At 33.2% G+C, this 24,091-nt stretch overlaps 1 protein-coding gene across 1 annotated transcript in view; it reads left to right on the top strand.

The window, feature by feature from the left end:
• LOC143053855 (trimethylamine monooxygenase-like) overlaps nt 1-19,146 on the top strand; it is a 28,899-nt gene extending 9,753 nt beyond the window's left edge. Inside the window, exons 2-5 of the mRNA XM_076226641.1 lie at nt 14,832-15,048; nt 15,687-15,851; nt 17,302-17,992; nt 18,659-19,146. Coding sequence (XP_076082756.1) covers nt 14,892-15,048; nt 15,687-15,851; nt 17,302-17,992; nt 18,659-18,995 — 1,350 coding nt within the window. The 5' untranslated portion in view covers nt 14,832-14,891 and the 3' untranslated portion in view covers nt 18,996-19,146. The remainder of the gene's footprint in view (nt 1-14,831; nt 15,049-15,686; nt 15,852-17,301; nt 17,993-18,658) is intronic.
• Nucleotides 19,147-24,091: the final 4,945 nt, after the last annotated feature.

The following is a 24,091-nucleotide window of genomic DNA, read 5'->3' as shown; positions in this document are numbered from 1 at the left end:
TCCATTACAGAGAGGGTTTACAGAAGGCGCATCAAGCCTCTTCGCAGCCTTTATTACAACTGAAACTATTCTAATATATCGTCTTCTTCAAATATTATTAGAACTTGTTGCACTGGATGCAGAAAAGGCATTTGACACCCTGAGTCATGAGATCATGTTAAATAAGCTTTATCATGATGGAATTGAGGGAGATATGTGGATCCTACTACGGAACATCTATCAAGATCTGTCTCTCAAAATCAAGTGGAATAATGAAACATCAGAAAGTATCAATATCATGCAAGGGGTTCGTCAAGGAGCAAAATTATCATCTCTCCTATACAAGCGATACAATAACACCATTCTAAATGCAATATCCAGTAGTAATCTAGGCGCAAAAATAGGCAACATACAAGTAGGCTCTCCTACATGTGCGGACGATATTGCCTTACTGGGTGAGCGGTCAGATTTACAGGCAATGCTCAATATTATAGACTTCCACACTAAAAGAGACATGGTTAAAATTAATCCAGACAAATCAGAGATAATGTGCGTATCTAAAGGATTAAAGCAACAAACGCATTCATACAGCTTCAATGGAAAAGAAATAAAAAGAGTAGAAAAGCTGAAGCATCTAGGTATCACCAGGGCAACAAATGGCAAAGTCAACTTGGACGAAAGGCTAAAAACTGGACGGCAAACTATATATGCCTTGCTAGGTTCTGGCCTACATGCCAGAACAGGAATGTCACCGCTGGTACTTAAAAAGATCTGGAAAACATATGTTGTCCCCCGCTATCTTTATGGACTCGAAGTACAAATATGCATGAAAAAGGATGTATCTGAACTAGAAAAGTTACAGAGGAAAATGTTCAAACAATTTCAATGTCTATCAGATAGGACAGCATCTGCAGCAGTATATATACTAATAGGAGCTGAACCCATTGAATCGGTACTGGACAAAAACATGCTAGCCTTATTTCTCTCAATTTCTCGCCTAGATGGCTCAATAGAACATCAAATCCTAGAATGGGAACTAGAAATCAGCACAGAATTTGACAATTCCTTCATCTGTCGTATAAGCAAAATTTTACAAAAATACCAACTCCCAACAGCAGAAGAAATTATGAAAAATCCTCCATCAAAATATATTTGGAAAAAACAACTTCAAAAAGCCATAAATGATTACTGGTCTTCAATTTGGACAGAAGAATGTAATACAAAATCAACACTCAAACATTTATCGTTGCAAAATAATCCGGTAAATAATCCGCATAACATTTGGAAATGTGTTCGAAATAATCAATATGACATCAAAAAAGCGGAATTGAAATGTAAGCTAGTAACTGGTACCTACATGCTTCAAAGTATAAAAGCAAAATTCAGTAAAAATATAGTACTGCCTGACTGTAAGCTATGTAAGGACAATGATGAAACCCTTGAACATTTTCTCCTGGAATGTACTAGGCTAGGTGATGTACGACAAAAATGCATGGCGAAGCTAGTCAACAAGCTAAGAGAGATAGAAGGGGGTGGTACAATCGACGTCAGTAATGATGAAATACTGATGAAAATTATACTGGATTGTTCTAAGACAAATATACTGAATAATCAGCCAATGGACAAGCTACTGGATATAGAAAGGCAAACACAAGATCTTTGCTACCAGTTACATATAAAGCGAACAAAACTTTTATGTGACATCAAGTAAAAGAAATATATGAAGGCTCTAATTATTTTAGATTTTAACTTTTATAAATCTAAAGTATATATTTAAATACTGAAATAGCAAATAAGTCTTACTAAAATGTCCTAGATTTTAACTGTTAAAGTTTTCAAGTAAAATAACATCGAAATCGTAAATATATGGTGTGTACTGTCTGCATGGGATGCCAAGCTAACTAGTACACTCTATAATATCTTCAAATCAAGAGCAATATCCAATATAGTCTGTACAGTCTGCATGGGATGCCAAGCTAACTTGTATCAGTCTATCAAGAAGTGCGTGATTTATACTTTTAATGATAGCCTTGGCAGGGCACTTATAGTTTTATTAAATAAGCTGTAAATAACATTTTCATCATAATATAGTGGTGAACGCTATTGCCGCAATAGTTCTGTGTACATTTCTTATCGTGATATTGTATTTGCAACTTGTGCTGTGTACATTTTTATTGTGATACAAGTGGTGAACATTAGCTGCATACATTTTTACCGTGATATCGTGTTGATTCTTATTACCGCAATTGTGATGTGTACATAATATTTTTAACTTATTATCGTCGTAATATTTTAAGACTTTTAAAATATTTCTTTTAGTCGTACATATTTTTAATGTAAATATAAAGATATCCGCAATCTCGGTGTGTAAATTAAATTGCTCATCCGATAAGTGGAGTGCTCCGATTAAACGGAGGTGAATACCTGTACAGAACAGAACAGAACATCCCCTCAAAAGTATTGATATACTGAAATGATTGAACAAGCATGGCATAAAATCTTGATTGTATGTCTTTAGCGAGGAAAAGACTCGTTGCAATACACAAGTAATGCACATACCTGGTTACATTCGAATAAAATAAAACGCAAAATAGGCAATATGTTTAAATTTAAACGAATATTTTCAAATGTTTTATACTGTCGTTTTAATAAAAAAAAATCTTGCAATATTGTTTCCTCCATGATTAGATTACACACACACACACGCATCAATAAAGTTTAGATTTGTTAATTAAAACATGCCAAAGAGAGTTTCAGGTACACGTAGACATAATAAACAAGAGTAGGTGGTCGACTTAGCCGATAGAGTGTCACAAATTATGTGTACAGAACAGGAAAATGATAATAAAAATGACAATTATCTGAAATATCGGCAAAAGATTAATCGTATTATAAGTTATTTTACATTTTATAACTGAAAATCAACGATGACGCTTCATATGCAATTACGTACTAAAAAGGAAATCAATTGGAGAGAGTTGTGCTTTGGACAGAAAATATTTATAAAAGAAGAGAGAATTGTTCCACAAAGAGAAATCTTACCAAATGAATACAGAGTTGAACGACTTATTTCCAGAAAATTAGAGAAAAGAAAGGTAGGCATTTAAGCTTAGTTTGGATGAAGTTGAAGTGTGTCATCTCTTTGAAATTCAAAACCACTTAAAATTATGTTAGTTAGTTTAAAGCGAACTGACCATTCCATTACTGGTTATATAAAGACGTACAATTTCCATTTATTTATTAAACATTCAAACTTAAGCTTTGAACTTGTTTAAAATAGTGGACAAGCAGTTTTATCAATAAGAGATTCTCTGTTACCGTTTATACCAATATATATATATAGCATCTGCTTCAAATATGAAAGCTCTTCTAAAAGATATTTGCTTAAAAGGGTCCAGTGTAATATTTTAAGAATCCACATATTATAACAAAATAATAGCCTTTTTTTTTTTTTTTTATCTATACGCTTTGACACTTTAATGCCTTAATTTGTATTCTTCATATAAAAAAAAATCTGTAAAGTAATAAAAATATTTTTCTTACAAATTTGTCGATAGAAGAATAGTTTTTCAAATGGAGAGAATGAAATACATGTATACATAATCTATCTCCACAAAAGAAGAAAAAATGGTGTCTCATCCTTATTTAAAATTTCACCCAGAACGAATACGCCTGTTTATTTCGTTGTGGCATTCATATGTTTATAGATAACTACATTTAACCCATACGCTCTTTCGTATTTATAAACATGACCTGATTTTTGCATTTGATTTTCATCAATATTTCAAATAACAATCTTATAGGAAAACTTTTTCGTAATGTTAAATTATTTGCAAACAATTTTGAGGTTCTTTTCAAAGTAACACATCTTTGATTTGTATATATATATTTACACATGATGCCGTGTTTGTTTGCTTTGTCCACTTGTCGCGTTATCATAAAGTACGATCTTTGATAAACTCCCGCATGGTACATATACTACTAATATATAAGGAGATAACTACATATCATTGATTACATTTTGTAAGCACCCCATTTCTAATATTTGCGTCTATGAGAGTTTTGTTTTTAATGAAATGCATTATATCAGATGTCTCGTTTATTCCAATGATGACGGATTTTTTTTGTGAAGACAAATTGTGAATTTTTTTGTCCAGACAATTTTTTCATATTGGCGCTTAATGGCATAGACCCCCCCTTTTCTTTGCTTTGGTCTGAATATTTCGTTAATTATTTTCTTTTGCATATCTATATATTATCTTTTTTTGCAATGACTTGTCTGTTTCTCTAGAGCTTGGGATGTCCGCTTAAGATCTTCCGCCTTATTATTGAAAATGCGAAAAAGTAATTTTGGTTCCGAACAAGTTCTTAATAAGATACATATGTCCCGACTTCTCTTGTTTTTCACAATTCTTCTAAGAAACATACATTATATGTTATACTTTATTACTGTGTATGATACATGTGCCGATTCTTATATTCTTATCAATTTTTATATTTGACACGCATCCCTTTTTTTACAGGAGCTTATGTACATGGTGAAATGGGAAGGTTACTCTGTTTACGAATGCTCGTGGGAACCAGAGGCTCATCTTAACCAAGTTTTGTTAAATACCTTCTATACACCAGAAATCGACGATTCACGTCTGACGTTGTCAGCTCGTAACTTTGAATTGGCTATACAACAGAGGCTTAGAGGGAAGCACAATACTGTGATAATTAGATTTGACCTTGATGTGTTCAGACATTGTTTTGGTATAGAAAACAGTTACATTTTACAAAGTGTGGATGATTTTGAAAAATTACCACTACACAAAAACTGGCATTACAACCTGAACGCCAGTGGACGTGGATTGAAAATTGCATTTCCATTAACAGTCAAACCCAAATTACATATGAAAAAAGTTTATGTTTCTGAAAAGGGTGCTTTGGAGATGAAAACTGTGCCTGTCGAGACGTTGAGGATGATATGTGCCATTGAAGTATGTACTTTTGATCAGCTATAGTGTCCCGCAGAGAATTTTGTAAAACTCTTCTCCATTCATATGTTTTACATTCCATATATACCAGTCATGTCAGACGAATTTACAGCTTACTGCAAGCTCAAGCTAGACAAAGATTTAAAACCGGCTATATCAAATGCTCTTTCTCCTCATCTTCATAAAGATTTTCTAAGCCGAGGTGAAATTTCGCTGACTCTCGAAATTAAGAACAATTTTATCAGTGAAATTCACAAAACTAAAACGAAATTTTCCGATTATAAGTATATAGAAATTTTAAATACTCAGATTTCAACCTTTCAATTAAAAGGCACATACCGACTTGAAGAAAGACTTAAAAAGACCGCGGAGCGAGTTTCTTATCAATACAAGACAAAATTTAGATGTGGCCGAAAACGTTCGTCTTTCAACGAGGGAATAACAAAGATTGCTGTGTATGACTCTGAACTTCAGGATGTGACTTCATTATCGTACCGCCTTTCAAAATTTGAGGAAGATAAAATAGAACTGTCCATTAGATGCAAAGAACTTCATAAACAATTACTTTCCGAAGAAAAACAAAGATCGCGAGGGAATGCCGATTACCAGAAATTGGAAACAATCACAGAAAAGTTAAAACGCGAAAACGACAGCCTACACAAATGCTTGGACTTGTTAGAAAAACACCATATTTCAAGTGTCGGTGGAAAACCGGTTGGTGATCTCGGCAAGTCTCAGAGATATGCTAAAATGCAAACGCTAAAGACACAATCTGCAAAGGCGCTATGGTTTGCTGAGACTTATGGTTTGACACCAAAAAATTTAGTTTTTGAAACCGAACACGGAGAAGACATCAACATAAGATTTGGAGAACAAACAGAAAGTCAATCGGAAAATGATGAAATTCGACTGAAAGAAATACTTTTTCTCCTCGATAAATTTGCAATTAGTGATCAAGCATATCACGAGATAGCGATGAAGACAAATGACCTGCCAAAATTTTACTTAATAAAGAATTGCAGAGATAAATTTAACGAAGACATACAGTTAGAACGGACGCCTGGAAATGTACCCGGCGCATTCTTGAATTTCAGGTCAGAAGTTGAGAATGCAATTAAACAGAAATTTAATGATGTTCCGACAGACGATGCTCAGAAAAAAGTCAGAATAAAGGTATCAGGCGACGGAACCAAAGTTAGCCGAATTTCGAATTATGTTGTAATGTCTTTTTCGTTGATCGATGACGAAACAAGTTTATCCTCGTTACATCAAAAAACTTTGGCGATCGTAAAATGCACTGAAAATTATGAAAATATTCGTTCGTCGCTGAAACCGTTGTTTGATGATATCAATGAGCTCTATTCTGAAGGTACAATTTTGATTGAAGACCGTCAATATGAGATCGAAGTTTTCTCTGGAGGTGATATGAAGTTTGTACAATTATGCCTGGGTCTCAGTAGCGCAATCGCAGAATATGCTTGTCCATGGTGCAAGGTGTCAAAAATGGAAAGAAGTGACTTTTCTAAATCCTGGAATTTCTATCATTTAGAAGAACACCGGCGATCCATTGCAGAAATAAATTTGATTAGTAAGAACAGTAAGAAACAGTTTAGCGTAAAGAATCCACCCCTAATACAAATAGATCCAAACCATATCGTTCCAGACGAACTTCATTTGACTATGAGAGTGTTCGACGTGTTACTGCGAAATTTGATTGATGATGCGGCAGAAAAGGATGACAGAGCAGCAGCAGTAGGTAACAAAACAGACTATCTAGAGTCTTTAGTCAAAAGTATCAGATCATGTGGGGTTTCGTTTAACATTTGGACACCAAAATCTGGAAGGTGCGAAAGAGATTGGACTTCTTTAAGGGGAGATGATATGAAAAAAATTATGAAAAATTTACCAGAAAAGTTAATGTTCTGTATTCATAACAATACCCACGATCAAACGGTGAAACTATGGAATGACTTTTCCTCCATTTTACGACTGATTAACTCCCCCGCTGTTGAACTCAAAACACCAGAATTTGTTTTCAATATGTGTAAAAAGTGGGCTTCTGACTTTATTGAAATCGGGAAGGAACGGAATGGATACCGTCCTGAAAATATTACTCCGTATATACATACGCTCGTCTATCACATCCCATTTTACGTGTCAAATTACGGACAGATTCGAAAGTTTAGCGGTCAGGCGGTCGAAAAAGTTAATGACAGTATTAAAACAATATATCAAAAGAAAACTAATAAGATGGATTGCACTATTGATACGATTAAAGTTAGAAAGCGAATAGAAAACTTATGCAGCGAAATGGAACGGGAAAGAAGGAATTATGTGAAAAAGAATGACGACTGGTGGGAACACCACATCCGTGTTACCCGAGCACAAAAGAAGGAGAATGTGTCGAAAGAGATACAAGCCGCAGACGAAAAGTACTATGTGTCAACGGTAAATTCCGTCAACTCATCTTTATCAACCGACGAGGTTGTTGATTTTGAAGACCTGTCAGTCGAAGAAATTAAACAGAAACTGTTAGCTTTTGGCATAAAAACAAAACTGCGGAAGAAAGAAAAGCTCGTAGTTCTTTTAAAAGAAACTGTTGGCGGCAGAAAGTAGACATTTTAATACAAACTTAACTTTAGATTGGTTGAATGCGTGTTATTCCTTTTCGTTATTACCACTTTTTGGTTGAAATTTATGGCATATCTTTGATTGATTTAGTGAAAGTTATCTACAAGATAATTAAAAAAAAATGTAAAACACTTTTGAGTAAATTTAGGTAAGAAATCAATGTTTCGTTACAAGGGTGGGGGTTTGGTCATGGAAGTGTGTATGTGTGTGTGTGTGGGGGGGGGGGGGGGGGGGGGCTATGTTATTACCTAAAAATACCCAAGAACTTGATTTTTTAAGGTTATAAACATTTTTCGGTTAGTTCTCTGTGTTCCCTTTTTTGCTCTTATATCAAAGAAATTGTACATATTCATTCATTTAGATATCATGATATCATATGTAATCCTGTAAATAATGCCATTGTATCAGACATCTGTAGGGGTATTTTAGTAGAATTTTTTTAAGGATGTATATACACAGCAAGTTAGCCTCGTATACCGTCTCATCTTGAGTATCAAACTGAAAATATTGATTATAACAAGCAAAGTTTAACCTTCATTCCATCATTTGATAATATCTGTTACATAATATATTGACAGTTTTCAATAGTCCCAGATGGTGTTTATCTTGTATATATGTACAAAAAAATGTGCTTTCTTTCCATTTTTGTTTTTGTTTTAACATTTAAAGCATTTACGTCACTAAATTCTTGTAGGTTTAAACAAAAAAAGTTTTCTTCGTTGCTGTTTGATCAATTTGTAAATGTATATATATATATATATATAGCTGTTTGTCCGATTATTGTTACAGCCATGGTAGTGTTTGTATATTGATTCACAAACTTCGGAGGCTTACGGCACGGAGTAGTAAATTTATTAAAGTTTGAAAATGTATTTTAGATATTGTTCTTTTATGCTTATAGACTTAGTTTTCTGTCATACCGAAAAAAACAAAAAAAACACAAGATAGTGTTTTACTATCACCAAACGAAAATTTCTGGTCATTAGTATGGTTTTATATGTTTATAAATATATTGTTATTGAAGTTTTTATATAGTTGATATAGAAAAGATGTTTTGTGATTGCCAATGAGACAACTCTCTACAAGAGACTAAATGTCACAGATATTAGCAAAGTCACCATATACGGCCTTCAACAATGACCAAACCCTTACAACATATTTAGGTAAAAAAAAATCCGAAACGACAAATGTATTTAAACGAAAAAACCAAGGGCTTATTCATGTACAATATGAAAAATATGTAACACAGCAGCAAACGACTACCACTGATATACCGGATCCTGACATAGGACAGGCACATACATACAAAATGTGGCGTTGTTTAACATGTTAACGGGCGCCAAACCCTTCCCTAACCTGGGACAGTGGTGAACAGTACAATATAAGAAAAAACAGTATATAAATCATTTGGAAAACTAGCTCAATCCATTTTATTACAATAGACTGCTTGATAAAGCTACCCTTGTTTATTGCAGTATTATAGTCTTGAAATAAATTGTCGTACTAGAGTAAACACACTTATTTTCTAAAATGTTTGAAGTCACGAACATCGGCTGGTCAGTGTTTTCGTTTTTGGCAGAAATTTATGGCAGATCTTTGCTTGCTTTAGTTAAATTTATTAGAAACTTTGATATTGGGCGATTAAGTGCCCGTTACATTATATAGACTATTGTTCCGGACTGCCACGGTATTTATCCCTTTTTAAATGTCTACTTGTTATTTTTGTAGTTGGCTTGCGGACTTATTGACGTACAACATCACCTATTGTTCATAACAAAAACACATGCTGCTATAAAATGCTTATTTATTACATATTGTTCTGTTTAAGGTAGTAGACATTATTTAGTTTATAAACGTGTAACAAACAGCCAGAACAAAAAAAAATGTTTCCAAACTCTTAACCAAATATTCAAGTTAAAAGACAAAAGAGACACAAGAAACAAAAACAGGCCTTCAAATATTACCATTAAAATAAGTGATATTAGAACAAACAAAAGCATATATACAAAAAAAGCATAACACTATTCCTCCTATAGAAATATGAATAAATCGGGGTATTAGAGTAAAAAAAAAACACAATTAAAATCTATTTAAGTAGAATAAGATGACACGTAAATTGTTACATTTTACTAGTAAACTTGTCAAAACCGAAAGCAAATTTATTTTGCATGTTTATAACATAAATTTGAGATAAGAGACAAAAACTACAAGGTGTTAATTGCCTGGCCTCGTTATGTAACCATGCACGCTGGGATGTTGGCCCAAGACCACAATTAATGACCCCGCTTTTCGTTGTCCACGAATATAGTTCCTTTTAATTAGAGTGTATTTTTCCTTAATTTTTTTTCTTTCCTTTCCTCACTCATTCCTTAAATCTTTTTGGGTGGAAATGAAAGAAGAGAGGTCAAATAAATTTTTGGAGGTTGTATTTTAACTGATTTTGATATGGAATGAGTGATTAGGTCAAGTGCAAAAAGGTGATATTTACAGTTTTCGGAACATCTCTTGACTTGTCAATAGGGGTATGGATGTGTATTGGCTAAATTTGTAAAAGTGATTGCTTCAATCTTTCTGAATTTTGGATATATATTTGGACTAGGACAATACATTACACACACAAAAAATTGGACAAAAGTGCATGGTGCAATTTTTTTAATGATGCAAAAGGTTATAAAGAACTGATAGAGGAATTAATTGTGGTCTGTGGCCTAAGAGGTGCATTTCAGCAAATTTGGAATTTTTACTTTGGCATCTTTTCTGAATGATCTATTGGTATTGATTTGTCAAACTATATGAGAAGAAATGATTTTCACTTTCATTTGATAGAAATTTTGTGAAAAAGTCACTTTTCAGGTTAAATGCCTAAAATGTAGCTTTTTCACTTTTTTCACTATTTTTTCAAAAACAGCATGCTTAATTTCTCTCTGACAGTTTTTTTCTGATATCTATTTGTGTTTGTGGTATTTATTTCAGTTGTTTAACTTATTTGTGAACTCTGAACACAAAAAAAAGTAGATAAAAACATGAAAAGAGTGCAAAATGTGCTGTTTTAATAGTCTAAGTCTAACGGTCAGTATACACAGCAGGTGAAATGTGAAGTTCTATGCACTTAAAAGTTGTATTCCAAAACAGATTGCACTGAACCAACATCAAAAACACTTATTACTGGTTGCTTAACCATTTCTGTTTCACAGACTACCTTTACTTTCTTCTGTTGGATAGCTAGTGGTTTAAATATTGGCCTTTTGAGGCTGACATTTCATTCAGTTTTTAAACAGTAAAGTTAATAAACTTTGCATCAGACCATACTGTCTGCATATATAGTTGAAAGTGACAGTCTTGTTACATCCAGGCTCCATGTTTTATCATATCTGAGCACAGATTTTAGCAAAAAGAAGTATATCTCCATCTCCCATATCATTTATATGCTTTTAAATATGCAAATGTGGGGAACGGCCTAAACTGGCAATCTGTTTTTTTAAGCATAACATTGCTAAAGACCATTTTATCCACATGCGTTATGCTATTTGAAACTTATATTTCCATCAAAAGTACATTTATAACCTGTTAAAGTTTGTTTGATAACTTAACAACTTCAGAAAATTGTGGTAAGTGAAAAATATTACATTTGATATAAGGCCTCACCCTAATTGAAAACCTCTATTTTTTGGCACAGGCTCATATAAAATTAACTTCTGGCCATTTTGCATAAGTCTTATACATGAAATATGCTTTCTGTTGCTTTAAATAGATGTTAACTTATACATAGAGACATTAAAAAGTGTTAGTTTTGGTATCTTTTGGTTTTTAGAAGCTCAAACTTGATAGTTTTAATTGTTCTAATTCAACGCCACAATTCAGCACCCAAAATTCAGATATAAAAAATGCCACATTTTTTTTATTTGGTATCATATGGCTTTGAAACTTTGTAACCTGTTTTATAATATACTAAGCTTGAATCATGCCAAGTTTTATTAGAATTGGTCAAGTTTTAGGCCCCTAATAGGCCCAAGACCACAATTAATGACCCCGCTTTTCGTTGTCCACGAATATAGTTCCTTTTAATTAGAGTGTATTTTTCCTTAATTTTTTTTCTTTCCTTTCCTCACTCATTCCTTAAATCTTTTTGGGTGGAAATGAAAGAAGAGAGGTCAAATAAATTTTTGGAGGTTGTATTTTAACTGATTTTGATATGGAATGAGTGATTAGGTCAAGTGCAAAAAGGTGATATTTACAGTTTTCGGAACATCTCTTGACTTGTCAATAGGGGTATGGATGTGTATTGGCTAAATTTGTAAAAGTGATTGCTTCAATCTTTCTGAATTTTGGATATATATTTGGACTAGGACAATACATTACACACACAAAAAATTGGACAAAAGTGCATGGTGCAATTTTTTTAATGATGCAAAAGGTTATAAAGAACTGATAGAGGAATTAATTGTGGTCTGTGGCCTGTTGAGATAGCAATGTATACTCCGAGTTATCTGTTCTTGGAAGGAATTTTTCAATAAGATTGGATTACCTCCCTTAAACCGGACTAATTCTTGGCAATGTCAAGTTTTTTCAATAAAATTATATGATTAACCAGATCAAAAGCTTTCTTTAAATCTAAAAATTTAACTCCGTTTATCTCTCCATTATCTATATTTGCTAACCATTCATCTACTAATTTAGTAAGTGCAGTAGTACACGAATGTTTAGGTCTGAAACATGACTGTGTAGTATTAAGAAGGTCATTACTATTTAAAAATATATACAAACTATTATCTATATGTCGTTCTATGATTTTTGAGAGACAAGGCAAAACTGCTATTGGTCTATAATTATCAGGATTACAGGCATCGCCACTTTTAAAAATTGGGCAAACTCTTGCAGTTTTAAAAATACTTGGAAATTTATCACTTTTAATGCTTAGATTAAATATATATGTCAAGGCTGGTGCAATGACATCGCTGCACATGCTCAAAATAATTGGCCCGACATCATCTAAACCAGTTGCTTTAGACTTGTCAAGTTTTCTTAAATACATGTTTACATCTAAAATACTCATTTCTGGTATAATGAATTTTTCACTACCCGTTTGTAACTTTGATTTTACAAATTTATTGAGTGCATCAAAACTGGCACCATTAATTTGTTATCAACTATACCATGTATACATTCAGTAATATTTGTGAAATGCACATTAAATGTATTTGCTATATCAACATTATTTTGAATTACAATATTTTTATATTCTAAATTCGTGATATTATTATGTATGTTTTTAGGATTTAGACTTTTGACGTACTTCCAAATAGTTTTACTATCTTTACAATTTGAAATAGCATTTTGGAAATATTTTTTCTTTGCCTCTTCTACTAAAAATGTAACCTTATTACGCCAAATTTTATAATTATATATATATATATATATCACCAATTCTGTGAAAATAATCTCTTTGGTGTCTAGCGCTATTTATATCAGGAGTCCACCACTTTGGTTGTTGGGTATTTTTGACCCTTTTAATTTTCGTATGAGCATGTTTGTCTAGGGTGCTCAGAAATAAATTATACCAATAATTAGCTGCTTCATCAACATCTCCAATCGATTCAATGAGAATTTTCAATAAATTTATTTCTATCAAATTGTTTGAATGATCTATATTCTATGGACAAATGCTCCATTTTTGATATTTCGGCCATGTCCACTATCAATATTGATATTGACCTGGTGATAAGATATAGGTTTATGTCCAACACTCAGGTATGATATACATTTATCAACATCAAAACAACCGTTCAACTACATTGTATATCGTTAGTACAATCATCTTGAAGGAAAGATTTCTTGTAAAGCAGGTAAATTTAAAATTTGTTGTTATGTCTTTGGTTTGTCACCAAATTGTTTTGAATTATTTGAAATATTTTTTAAAGAATTATTTAAAATTCTAATTGATCTGCAATTTCTATTTTGAAAAACAGAAAAAAAACTTTCTATATTGAAGTATAGATTCTGTGTACTGACTTTGTTAATCATCTCGATAACGTGTGATACTATTCTTTTATTTGCATTTATGAATATATCACTTTAACTGTTTATTCTGGGTTTTTTTTTGTGATGTCCGTTTGACGTGTCTCTGTACTTGTACACCCCGTCATTGTGTTATTGTGTTATGGTAAATTTATGTATTCTTTTTTTTCTTTTTTGCTAGTTTGCTATGTCTATGTGCCCTTTCAGTGTCGGATTCAGCCATTTAAAAAAAGGGGGGTCCCAACCCAGAGTAAAAGGGGGGGGGGGGGGGGGGTTCCAACTATATGCTCCCATTCAAATGCATTGATCGGCCAAAAAAAGGGGGGTTCCAACCCCCGGACCCCCCCCCACCCCCTGGATCCACCACTGCCTTTTGTGTTTCTTTGTTGCATGTAGCTCGACTCTGTGCTTGTGTAGCCCGTTATTGTGCTATTGTAAATTCTTGTATTCTTGTGTTTCATTTTTAATGATGGTCTTTGTCTGAGTGCCTTTTTTGTTTATTTTTGCACGTTGTTTTGTGGTTGTTGTGGTTGTTGATTACCTTACCCCGTTTTTGTCATTATTGCCTTATGCGTCTGTTTTTGTTAACACTGCTGTCAATATAATGAAATGTTATGCGACTGTCATGCAAGTGATATGTTAAGCTAGCTATATAACAAAGTTTAATTCATCGTTTTCTACATAAGAAAATGCCTGTACCAAATCAAGAATATGAGAGTTGTAAAATCCATTCGCTTAATGTGTTTGAGCTTTTGATTTTGCCATTTTAGTACGAACTTTTCTCGGCGTTTGGTATTTTTGTGATTTTAGTTTTTATCTGATTAAACTAAAGTACATACTACCTTTAAGAAACTAAGGTGAGGAATACTACAAGACAGGTAAATAATCAATCAAAACGAAAACATTTCTTTTTTGAAAAAAAATTTCTACTTCTATCTCAATTTGTGAGATTTAAGTTTCAGATGTTCCAGAGCACCTGAGATCACCCCTAGTTTTTTTAGGGGTTCGTGTTGTTTATTCTTTAGTTTTCTATGTTGTGTCATGTGTGCTGTTTTTTGTTTGTCTTTTTCTTTTTTAGCCATGGCGTTGTCAGTTTGTTTTAGATTTATGAGTTTGACTGTCCCTTTGGTATCTTTCGTCCCCCTTTGAAAACTCTTGATAAATGTCATAAATAATGTCATAAATACATTTTTTGCCATAAATCCTATCATATAATCTGATTTTCAGTATTATTGTGGAACTTCGAACAAATTGCTATTTGTAGTCCCTTTTGCCTAAAGGAACACAATGGGTAGTAAAAGGAAAGTTTGTATCATTGGTGCAGGGCCATGTGGTGTGACAGCATTGTTTCACTTTGATCAGATCAGCGATCCTTCGACTGAAGTAGTTTGTTTCGAGAAAAGTGACACATGGCTTGGGCTGTGGAACTTTACATGGATGACGGGTAAATAATATAGATATTCTCTTATTAACTATTGTATTTGATTAGGCATATTTAAGGATTAAGGATCTAAGGATTAAAAAGATGAATACATTTTTTTTGTTACTTCAACTAGATCTTTGAATGAATGCAGTGCAATAGACGAACTCCTAAGACCACCAAAGTAATTAAAGTAAGGCACAACAATGGTCTATCTACATAAAGAGACGAATGCTTTCAAATCCAAATTGATAAGCGGAAGGAAAAAACGAGAAAAAAACCCAACATAAAACAACCTATCATGACCAAACGAATCCAACGAAACTCAGGGATGATTTGATTTTAAACTTAATATATATATATATATATTTTTGTTTATCAAAAATTGACTTTGAAGTTATTTTGTGCATATTGTCTTCTCAGAAATTACATAAATCTTATAAAAGTTTTTTTCAGACTTCAAATTTTGCATTATACTTTTATATTTGTATTACTCACAGTAGAAAATGACAAAAGCTTCAAAATAAGTTGATTTTCAAATACAAAAATGATGCATTCTTCTGAGATGAGATAAAATAATTATAATTGTACGTATAATGTTTTATGGTCCTTCCAAGACACAAAATAGTCCATGAAGATTAACTCTTCTTTCACTGTTATAGGAACTGATGGATTTGGAGAACCATGTCATGGTGGCATGTACAAACATCTTTGGTCGAATGGTCCGAAAGAAGGTCTAGAGTATCCGGATTACACATTTGATGACCATTATGGCAAAGCAATACCGTCTTTTCCTCCTCGCCGCGTCTTGAGAGATTACATGGAAGGTATTTTCCTTTTTTTTTTCTTCTACAGGTTGGGTTGTAAGTTATTTGTGTGACAATTTCTTTTTATTGAAGCGTCATGGACGATTTATCATCATGTCTATAATTATAGACGGAACGCGCGTCTGGCGGACACATTTTATAGCCTGGTATATTTAATGATTTACATGTTTTAGCTTGTATTTATATACATTATTTAGTTATAGATAAATTTGGTGTTTCTACTGTCTTCTGATTGGTTAAAATTATTAGTTTTATTTTCAATGTTGTCAATTTTGATGGCGACACGCCCACTCTGTCGACGTTGTGTATTCATACGCCACTATGTGTGTACGTTGTTATTGTTAATATAAATGATATAAAAAGTTCTTTGAGCCTTATTTTTGATAGAAATTTATTTATAATGAATGGCAATAATTTATTTTGATTTTATTGAACCATAAAACTAATTTTTGACTCTTCACATTTTACATAATCCGCTTCGCGGATTATTCAATGTGAAGAGTCAAAAATTAGTTTTATGGTTCAATAAATTCAAAATAGATAATAGCCATTCATTAAATATTACATTTTTATGTGTTTTGCTTTACTCTGTTGTCACGTGAAGCACGTGCTCTTATGAGTGTTGCATCTAACTGAGAAAACAAAATAAAATTCTGTTTCTCAGCAAAATCAAAAGTACGGTTTATCATGAAAAATACCTGTACTTTTGTGCCTGTCCTAGTCACGATGCTCTGTCCTATGTTAGTCTTGTATTAAAAAAAAATAAGTTCATTTATATCTTTCGGATTAAGTATAACATTGATTTTCACTGAACTAGTACACATTTTTGTTTTGGAGCCAACTGAAGCCCGCCTCTTAGTTGTGGATTTTCAACGCAGACCCATTGGTGACATTTGTTTATTTTCTAGTTGTGTTGTAGACCTATTGGTGACATTTGGTAATTTTCTGCTTTTGGTCGGGTTGTTGGGTCTTTGACACATTCCCCATTTTAATTCTCGATTTTAAGTAGTGTAATTATAATATGCTAAAAGGTAGTGGTGATGTCTCTAACTGACGTCAAGGGAGCTACCATTTGATTTTTATGGGGGGGGGGGGGGCTAGGATGGAAAATTTTGTCCTGCCTTTTTTTTTTAGCTGTAATCTCTGTCCTGCCTTTTTATTTTTCACTCTAATTGGTCCTGCCTTTTTTTTTTTAGTTTATCCTGACTTTTTTTTACATAAATTGTCGTCCTGACTTTTTGTTTTTGCAAGAGTCACATTCTGCCGTTTTTTTTTACTCAAAACTCATGTCCTGCCTATTTTTTTTCAAATTTCATCCTAGCCCCCCCCCCCCCCCCCCCCCCCCCATAAAAATCAAATGGTAGCTCCCTAATTTGATTTTTTTCTTACAATGAATTAAATTATTTTGGTGAAAAATAAGTACGTTATACCTTTGAATTGTCCTTTTTAGGGAGGCTTGTCAAGAAAAGTAAATCAGATTTAAAGCGTTTTATCAAATGGAACACCGTTGTAAGGTATGTGACCTACAACCAAAAATCAGATGACTTTACAGTGACAGCGGAAGAACTTAAAACAGGTCGCACATTCGAAAGCAAATTTACACACGTTATCGTTGCTATTGGAATATTCAATAATCCGAACAAACCAACTTTTGATGGCATTGATACTTTTCCTGGACGAATAATTCATTCGCATGACTTCCGGGATGCTGCACAGTTCAAAGGTCAACGTGTATTGGTTGTTGGAGCTAGTTATTCCGCGGAAGATGTAGCTCTACAATGTTTGAAATTTGGAGCAAAAAGTATTGTCACATCTTATAGGTCGAAACCAATGAACTTTAAATGGCCAGCTGGAATTGAAGAACGACCATTAATAAAGAAAATTGATGGAAAAGTGATCAATTTTATCGACGGAAGTTCGGCGGAAGTAGATTCAATAATTCTGTGTACAGGATACAAATACAGTTTTCCGTGCCTGGAAGAAAGTTTACGCCTGGTGTCAACGCTATCGGTATATCCTGCTGGTTTATACAAGGGATCCCTCTGGTTAAATGGTGGTAATCGAAAATTGTTTTACATGGGAACGCAGGACCAGTACTTCTCGTTCACAATGTTTGATGCACAGGGACTATGGATATCCAGGTACAACATCTTTATAATTATGTCGAAAAGCGTAGTCGAAAAAGAAAATCATACACTCCTTACAATGTCCATGTAACATTAAAAATTCCGGAACCAATTTTTTATTACCCTAAGATTTTTAATTTTTAAGCAATTTATACTACACAATGTATTACTCTATACTGTATGTCTTTATTTAAGGGTCCTACTAAAATGCGCCCGGGAGCGCCCATTCTCCTAGTTTATATCTTTTACGTATTCCTCACATATATTTTTTATGAATACATTTGCAGTATATTGATTTGTCTGTTGTACTCTGTAGATGCAATAGAATGTATTACAGTGCTACTCTATTTTCCAATCAATTGTTAAAGACCGCATATTGACCTCTAGATGACCATATACAAAATATGCTTTAGCACAACAGGTTGGGTTTTTTTTGGATTGAGTATCTCCCTTCGCTTCCTCATTTTATTTACTCCTGAAAATCAGTAGCCTGATGCACATCAAATTACATAGAATACTTTTACATGAACTTTCGGTTTATGAAGTTTGACTGTAACAATTTTGATGGCTTGTGCAGATAACCACTATCTCACAATTGTATTACTAAACATTGTTCAGAATTTGTATATATATATCTTCTAGGAATATATTCTTGTACTCATTACTAAACTTATCATTTAGGTTTATTACTGGAACTTTACCGAACGAACCAAAGAGCATTGAGGAAATGAAGAAGGAGGAGCAACAATGGGTACAAAGACGCAAAAACGTTAAAGATTGCCACGATGACATTGACATACAAGCCGATTTTATTCAAGATCTAAGCGACGGAACTGGATATCATCCAGATGCACCAAAGGCAGGTGCATTATTCCACAAGTGGGAACATGATAAAGTGGTGAATATAATCACTTACAGAGACCAGCCATTTAAATCGGTCTATTCTGGTACTATGGCTGCTCAGCACAAACCTTGGTTTCAGGACTTTGACGATTCAATTGCTTCCTTTGTCAAATAGGTTGAGATACACAGTAAAATATATAAATTCCTATTCATGTTTGAATTAGAAAAAACTACATTTTGACCAAGAAAAGTGATCATTCATAATCTTGAGAATGTTTAGAATGTAACAATGTGTTTAATATGATTGTATTCTAGAGTATATCACAATGTTCATATCTTTTATAAAGATATATACATAACCATATGCATTTTTGCATATTATATTATAAATACGTAAATGTTTTCCGGATGCTTTTTCTATATTTAGAACTTTAATAGAGTTATAAAAAAAAATATGATAAGACCGTTGGTTGTTATTGAATCTGCCTCTGAACCTAGACCTACCAAGATGTGTGAAAGCTTCACTATCATATACTAAATATATATAAGAAGATGTGGTATGAGTGTTAATGAGACAACTCTACATCTAAGTCACAATTTGTAAAGTAAACCATTTCAGGTAAAAGTACTGTCTTAAACACGGAGCCTTGGCTCACAGCGAACTGCAAGCTGTAAAAAAGGAGAAACGAGAAACACTTAAGAACCACATCAACAAACGGCACATACTGAACACCAGATTCAAACAAATCCTGCGAGTTTAAACGTTTTAACAAACGTTCACTGTAATAATTATGTACATCACTACATAGAAAGACACACTATAAAATATGAATTGAAATAGCTTAAGTCAATTAAATGACATATTAACACACAAGTGGACATACACTGAACATGTGAGCGAGTGTTCCAACTTCCCTAAAACTGGTACAGTGGTGTTACAGGACAGTTGAAAATGTCATCTTCAAAACATTAAATTTTACTCATTGAAAGTCATTGTTGAAAAAAATATTCAATTTTACAGCAGATTTCAGTCAGTATGTAGCTAATGGTAATATCTTTGGTTAGCTTGCTTGTTAGCTGAACCGTGAAGTCATTGTTAGGTAAGGTATACTACCCTCCTTTTAAAGTAGCTTAGTCCTACAGAGAGATAGATTTTTTATCTGTTGGGCTAGTCTACTATTAAAGGAGGGAAGTTTACCTTACCTAACAATGACTTCACGGTTCAGCCAACAAGCAAGCTAACCAAAGATATTACCATTAGCTACATACTGACTGAAATCTGCTGTAACACAAATCGGAAGATTATGTTCTCTTTTGTTGTTTCAATGCAAAACAGTACACCGTTGTTCAATAGTCATTAATCGGTTAGGCCAAAACAGTACACCGTTGTTCAATAGTCATTAATCGGTTAGGCCTTCAACACGGAGCCTTGGCTCACAGCGAACTGCAAGCTGTAAAAAAGGAGAAACGAGAAACACTTAAGAACCACATCAACAAACGGCACATACTGAACACCAGATTCAAACAAATCCTGCGAGTTTAAACGTTTTAACAAACGTTCACTGTAATAATTATGTACATCACTACATAGAAAGACACACTATAAAATATGAATTGAAATAGCTTAAGTCAATTAAATGACATATTAACACACAAGTGGACATACACTGAACATGTGAGCGAGTGTTCCAACTTCCCTAAAACTGGTACAGTGGTGTTACAGGACAGTTGAAAATGTCATCTTCAAAACATTAAATTTTACTCATTGAAAGTCATTGTTGAAAAAAATATTCAATTTTACAGCAGATTTCAGTCAGTATGTAGCTAATGGTAATATCTTTGGTTAGCTTGCTTGTTAGCTGAACCGTGAAGTCATTGTTAGGTAAGGTATACTACCCTCCTTTTAAAGTAGCTTAGTCCTACAGAGAGATAGATTTTTTATCTGTTGGGCTAGTCTACTATTAAAGGAGGGAAGTTTACCTTACCTAACAATGACTTCACGGTTCAGCCAACAAGCAAGCTAACCAAAGATATTACCATTAGCTACATACTGACTGAAATCTGCTGTAACACAAATCGGAAGATTATGTTCTCTTTTGTTGTTTCAATGCAAAACAGTACACCGTTGTTCAATAGTCATTAATCGGTTAGGCCAAAACAGTACACCGTTGTTCAATAGTCATTAATCGGTTAGGCCAAAACAGTACACCGTTGTTCAATAGTCATTAATCGGTTAGGCCAAAACAAATCCGGGTGACATACATGTCCTAAAACAGAAAAAAAACATCAAACAACGGAATAGCAGAAACACATTTTAATAACACTACTACAAAAACAAACGCCAGCATAATTAAAAACGGACTATTTGATAACAACTGCCATTTTCAGGACAAAATTAATAGTAGGTTGAACGTTTTTTTTATGGCTAGACAAAAACATCCGCTTATATAGCACATAGAAATTCACGAAGACTAGTTGTTAAGGGAGCTACCATTTGATTTTTATGGGGGGGGGGGCTAGGATGAAATTTGAAAAAAATAGGCAGGACAGGAGTTTTGAGTAAAAAAAAAAGGCAGGATGAGACACTTGCAAAAAAAAAGTCAGGACTACAATTTAGGTAATAAAAAGTCAGGATAAACTAAAAAAAAAAGCAGTACCGAACAGAGTGAACAAAACTTGCTTTAGTAAAACATAAAAACCATAAACCATAAAAATCAAATGGTAGCTCCCTAACCACAGATCATATACTTATACTTTGAGGAAATTATTTCAAATGAATAGAGACATGTGTAAAAGTTTATAATTAACCACAAAACATTCTACCGAGAAAAGGTCTTAATATCAGGTTTCCACAATTAAAGATAATATATTAATATAAATTAAAGAAAATGTATTTGAGCGAAACATACTATATATATGAATCACCAAATCATTCATAAACAAAGTAATGATAGAATACACTTGTAATTGCAGTCGAATTTTTAAATGCATATGCTAATGCATTTGACATATACACAGTGATACATTGAAAAAATATAGAATCAAAAAATGAAATATCCCATTATTGGCAATAATACTAGTAGGTTATGCACCGTTCATTGCCAGGATTAATTATAAAATGATGAAGGAAAAGCATGAGTTCGTATCGCAAAATGTACATGTATCAGTTCTTATGATTTATATATTTTGATTAGAAATATTGGTAAACTGCTCTTGCCTTAATTTCATGAGGTTATATTTCACCCGAAATTATGGACTCCCAGCTTACAAGTAAAGAACAATAAAACGCAAATTAAAGGCAAAATACAAACGAAAATAAGCACTTTAATTATAGATAGTTTTCAAAAATTTGTAATAATCATGGTGCAACCATTTCTGGCTAATCTAGATGTATAAATACAAAAAAAAAAAAAAATAAATAAAAATAATAACCACATTCATTTATAGTTCTAATTATTTGTATAGAAATCTTTCTTCGTCGGTATTTGCAGAATTTTCCAAACTTGTCACCTAAAAAATTAAAACCATTGAAATTCATTCAAAATACAGAGTGCCAAATAAGTAACAAAATGAAGAATTTTAAAGAGACCTGCCCTTTTCAATTGTTAGAGTTCGTTGTCCAGGATATATAATGAAATAAACACTACAGATAATTAGATCGAAAACTAAATAAGCATAACTTAGTAAAAAAGATGTTTTAAATTTGGTAAAATCAAAATCATTTAGAATTATCTCCCCTTCGCTATAAATTTGCCAACATTATGTAACAAACGGATTTTTGAAGCTGAAAAAAATATCATAATATTGGGAGCTCGTTTAGAGGTATAGGTTTTGCCTCAAAAGAATTTGCACCAAGACTAGTGAAATGAAAGAGACAAAGATTATGCCCTTAGTTAAGAACAATTCCAATATATAATATCAGGAGTTGTCTCCCATAGACCTAGAACTATAAAAATTTATGTAATTTCTCCAGGTCACAGTGGCACCCATAACAACTTTGTTTTGTCAATAACTTGGTTTATATCAGGTTAATTAGTGTAAATGTGTATGCAAGTGGTTTTTTGTTTAAATGTACTTTAATCATTCTAATCATTTTCTGTGCTTTATTTTGTAATTCATTTGATTGTATAACTCAAATTTTGGGCACCATGATTGGTTAATAAAATTATCTATCTATCTATCTACGCCTGACTACTGATTATCGTCACATAAGACCATTTCGGAGACCTTTTGCCTACGAACGGACAAACAGTTGCCCGTATCCAATATAGTGCAGAGCTCACCAAAGTTAGAACTTAGCATCGTAGATGACAATGGAATTCCAATGGAATTCGGTTTATCTTCCTTGCCCATATTAAATGATGTGCACGTGCATAGTTTATTTTCTCTTATTAAGCTCACATCGGCGTGCATACTGCTTCATAAAGTACATGTATTTGGTTAATCATTTTTAAAGAACACAGATACTGAAATACATGAATATTACACGTGAACAGATTCATTGCGGTCTGTTTAAAAATTCTGATTGTATATTTTCACGGCCGACACTCGGCTACCGAGAGTTTGGTCGGTTAATCTATATTGAGTATGCGGCTATATCGGCGGTTGGTCTGTTAATCGGGTTGGCTAAAGTCTGTTAATCAGGTGTTATCGAGAAAATCATTGAAAGTTCAGCATGTTTCACTGTATAACTTTTTAAATATATGTTTATCATAAAAAATATTCATGTCTAACAAAACAATTCAATGTACTGAATCCAGTGGTGTAATTATTATTTTTCTAGCTTCAATGTACGATCTATAAAATGAAAAGTAGGGTTACTCATCAATAAATTTAAACACATTTTACACACACAAACTGTACACAAAATGACACGTTGGTTGAATTTACGTGCATGCAATATTTTAAACATCGAAAAAAGACAGGCATTATGTTTGTTAACCATACTGAAATCATTGTGTGAAAAATCTTCACGAAAATCTGTATTTTGGTGACATACAGCAATCTTTAATTAAAACCTGGTCTGTTAATGGGTCGGATGTATAAAACCCGGTCTGTTAAGAGTTATGAATGGCAATAAAAGTATAATTTTATTGCTATATGGGGTGTTATCGGATCAAATGGGTAGGCTCAAGACGAGCGGCTAAAATATACGGAAACAACACATGAGCAATGAAACATAAAATATACCTTAACAACACATGAACCAGTGGCGGATCCAGGGGGGTTCCGGGTGTTGGAACCCCCCTTTTTTTGCCGATCAATGCATTT

This window comes from Mytilus galloprovincialis, chromosome 12 (genome assembly GCF_965363235.1).
Source record: "Mytilus galloprovincialis chromosome 12, xbMytGall1.hap1.1, whole genome shotgun sequence".
In the NCBI taxonomy this organism is placed as follows: domain Eukaryota; kingdom Metazoa; phylum Mollusca; class Bivalvia; order Mytilida; family Mytilidae; genus Mytilus; species Mytilus galloprovincialis.
The sequence above is the reverse complement of the archived record's forward strand: the minus strand, read 5'-3'. Positions and strand labels throughout refer to the sequence as shown.